This window comes from Antedon mediterranea, chromosome 11 (genome assembly GCF_964355755.1).
Source record: "Antedon mediterranea chromosome 11, ecAntMedi1.1, whole genome shotgun sequence".
Classification (NCBI taxonomy): Eukaryota; Metazoa; Echinodermata; class Crinoidea; order Comatulida; family Antedonidae; genus Antedon; species Antedon mediterranea.
Window position 1 is genome coordinate 7,157,262 of NC_092680.1, and position 2,834 is coordinate 7,160,095.

The window sequence follows — 2,834 nt, forward strand, 5'->3', positions numbered from 1 at the left end:
CTCTGTTAAAAATTTAGAATATCACAACTACAGAAAAATATGAAATAGCAACATTTACATACATTTTATAAATACATTTTTGGTATACCAATTGTCAGGTACTTGCTACGTTACTAAAAAGTTCAAAATTTATTTATAAAATATTAATTTGAAACCTAACGAAAATTTTTGAGAAGCAACATACATTGTTGTAATAAAACAATCAAAAAATTCATATTCAATCTCACTACTTTTTAATTATTTTGTTATCATTTATAAAACAAATCAAGTTAATATTGATAATTACATACAAAATTAAACAATAAATTTTCTTTAAATATCAAACAATTTATACATTATATATATAAAATTACATAATTATTAATGTTCATAATAAAAGCATAACAACTCTACAATAGAAAATATTGGATTGAAATTTAAATAGGACCCAACGTGGTGACTTTGGTTCAACTAAACTGCAAAAGAATTATGATAGTAAAAATTTTCATTATTGATAATTTATTAAGTTTTTTAAATCTTTGGGTACTAGAGTGTGACACTGGTGAAAATGACTTCTTAGACCTATAATGTAGTTTGATATTGACAATAACAAGACAATATTGAATAATAATAATAAGCTTTATTTATTCACGGATACTTAACTCAACTGAAAGAATTAGAAGCACTTAATGATAATTCTCTAAATTTAATGATAATCACATGATTGACAACAGTATCTTATTCAGCGGTATTGCGACATATGACAGAGATCCTTCGACTCTTCTGTACCTTGTTGCCTAGATACGATGACGTCTCATTTGACAGTATCTCGTGTGTGAATTCATATCGAACACGATTTCTAACAAGACAAAAATAGTAACCAGTTTAATGCTTATAATATTATGTACAGTTATTTTTTGTTAGTTTAAATTCATTTCAGGTTAGTACGGTAACATAGTTACCACCCTGGCAATATGGATATGAACCCTGGATGTTGTGATTGGAGGGTAAGCATGTTAACCATCGAGCTAATAGCTCCACTACTCTATTGTTCTGGATATGCACAATTTTTTGTTATATCTTTGCTTTCTGTCTTATTATGTGTATATTTTTGTTATTGTATATTCTGCATATGTCAGAAATTCAAATGAATAAACAAAGATTAGTTTAATTGATTAACTTCTGTACTTTCATGACAATAACTTACTGTAGTACATAAAGTGAGAGTGGTCTTAGCAGCACGTTTGCCCAAATGTTTTTCTGCTCTACATGAACAAGCCTCATAACAGAAGGAGACAATAAACTTATGCCAGCAATGACATTTCCACAAAACTGCAAATTAAATAAAAATTCACTGATAATACAGTCAGTTCTCCCAATACCAGACACCTCTGGGGTACGGTGGCCAAATGTGTCTGTTCTGGAAAGTCTGGTATTCGGAATGTTTTTTAACGATAAAAATGAATTTTGGACTCTTTAGTAGTAGTAGATACCACTTACTTTGACGCTATCCACATGTGGTTTTATATATCCATCTTCAGCTAAGTCAAGTACATGAACAAGATTTAACTGAGATGAAGCAGACTTTGTAAATGCAGTTTCACGCACTTTTTGAATTATTCTGGAGTTGTCTTCGTTCCAGTTGGATTTCTCTGTTTCACGATAACCATGTATTGCCTAGTAAAAAATAATGTCATAATGTTTATTTTGAGCAAAGTATATCACATACTGTATTCAGTATAATAAATTACTGTATCTTTCAAATACATTAATACAGTATTTTAAACTTCAATATATCGTTATGGCATAGATGGGTTTTAACAATTTTGAAGCATTTATTTTTACTTTTGTCAAAACTCCCAAGCAAATTTTGTCAAAAGGGCCCTTGAAACCTTTTTGAAATTGGAGAGTGTCATTGGGAATGTGAATTTTGTGTAATTAATTTTTTTTTCTTGTTGACACAGATGATATATTTTAATTTACATCAGTGAGTTGAGTGGGGCAAGTCATTGTCTTACTCTTAGCATGGAGTGGGGAAAGTCATTGTCTTACTCTTTTTAGCATGGAGTATTACTCCATGCTCTTAGTAATGTTATCTAATTTTAATGTATAATGATATTATAAAATAAAAAATAAATAAATTGACATTATTATAATATTGTATTCTTACATCATCCCAGTGATCAACCTCATACCGCAAACCTTTGAAATACTTTTGAACTTCTTTCATCAAAGTTTCAGATTCAATTTCTGATATGAATTCATTATAAAGTTTAAAATCTTTCTCAAAAATGTCCCTTGCATCCTTGCCTGAAAACTCGGTACACTCATTAGTTATATTCATCGTCGAAGGCACAGTATGAGTAGGCCTAGATGAAATAGTTAAGAATCGAACTGGGATAAATGAGGATGGACAAGGCCTAGGTTCTCTTCCCAGCAGTGTGAATGTTGTTGCAGCAGTTAGCCTACTTCGTCCGCCACCAACACAAGTACGGCGTTGGCCTAGAAACTGACAAGTAAATAGATGCTTTTGAGATCGCCAGAAACATTTGTATATAGTCATTGTTATTCTAAATATTCAAGCAAACAAATACGTTACTTAATTTCGCACAAACCAACTTGTGTAAACTATTTAATTGCATATTTATAACAATAAATATTCCAACACTCTTTTTGCTGCTGAAAATGGATACCATATTTCGCTAATTTTAGTTTCTTGAGGGCGCCCTTTACAATATGAAATAAAAAACAATAAATATTTTTATAAACTATAAACAACTCAGACAACACATAAGAAATATCTTTATTTATTCAATGCAATGTAACAATATTTTCACATTAATTTACACAGACAA

General features: G+C 30.0%; 1 protein-coding gene across 1 annotated transcript; it reads right to left on the minus strand.

Annotated features, from left to right (window-relative positions):
* Nucleotides 1–371: 371 nt before the first annotated feature.
* Nucleotides 372–2,669, minus strand: LOC140062593 (alpha-ketoglutarate-dependent dioxygenase alkB homolog 7, mitochondrial-like). The gene is made up of 4 exons (XM_072108876.1): nucleotides 2,150–2,669; nucleotides 1,480–1,656; nucleotides 1,187–1,311; nucleotides 372–838 (listed from the first exon to the last, which is right to left on the minus strand). Exons 1-4 carry the CDS (start codon nucleotides 2,540–2,542, stop codon nucleotides 718–720), a joined length of 816 nt encoding a protein of 271 aa, XP_071964977.1. The 5' UTR covers nucleotides 2,543–2,669; the 3' UTR covers nucleotides 372–717.
* Nucleotides 2,670–2,834: the final 165 nt, after the last annotated feature.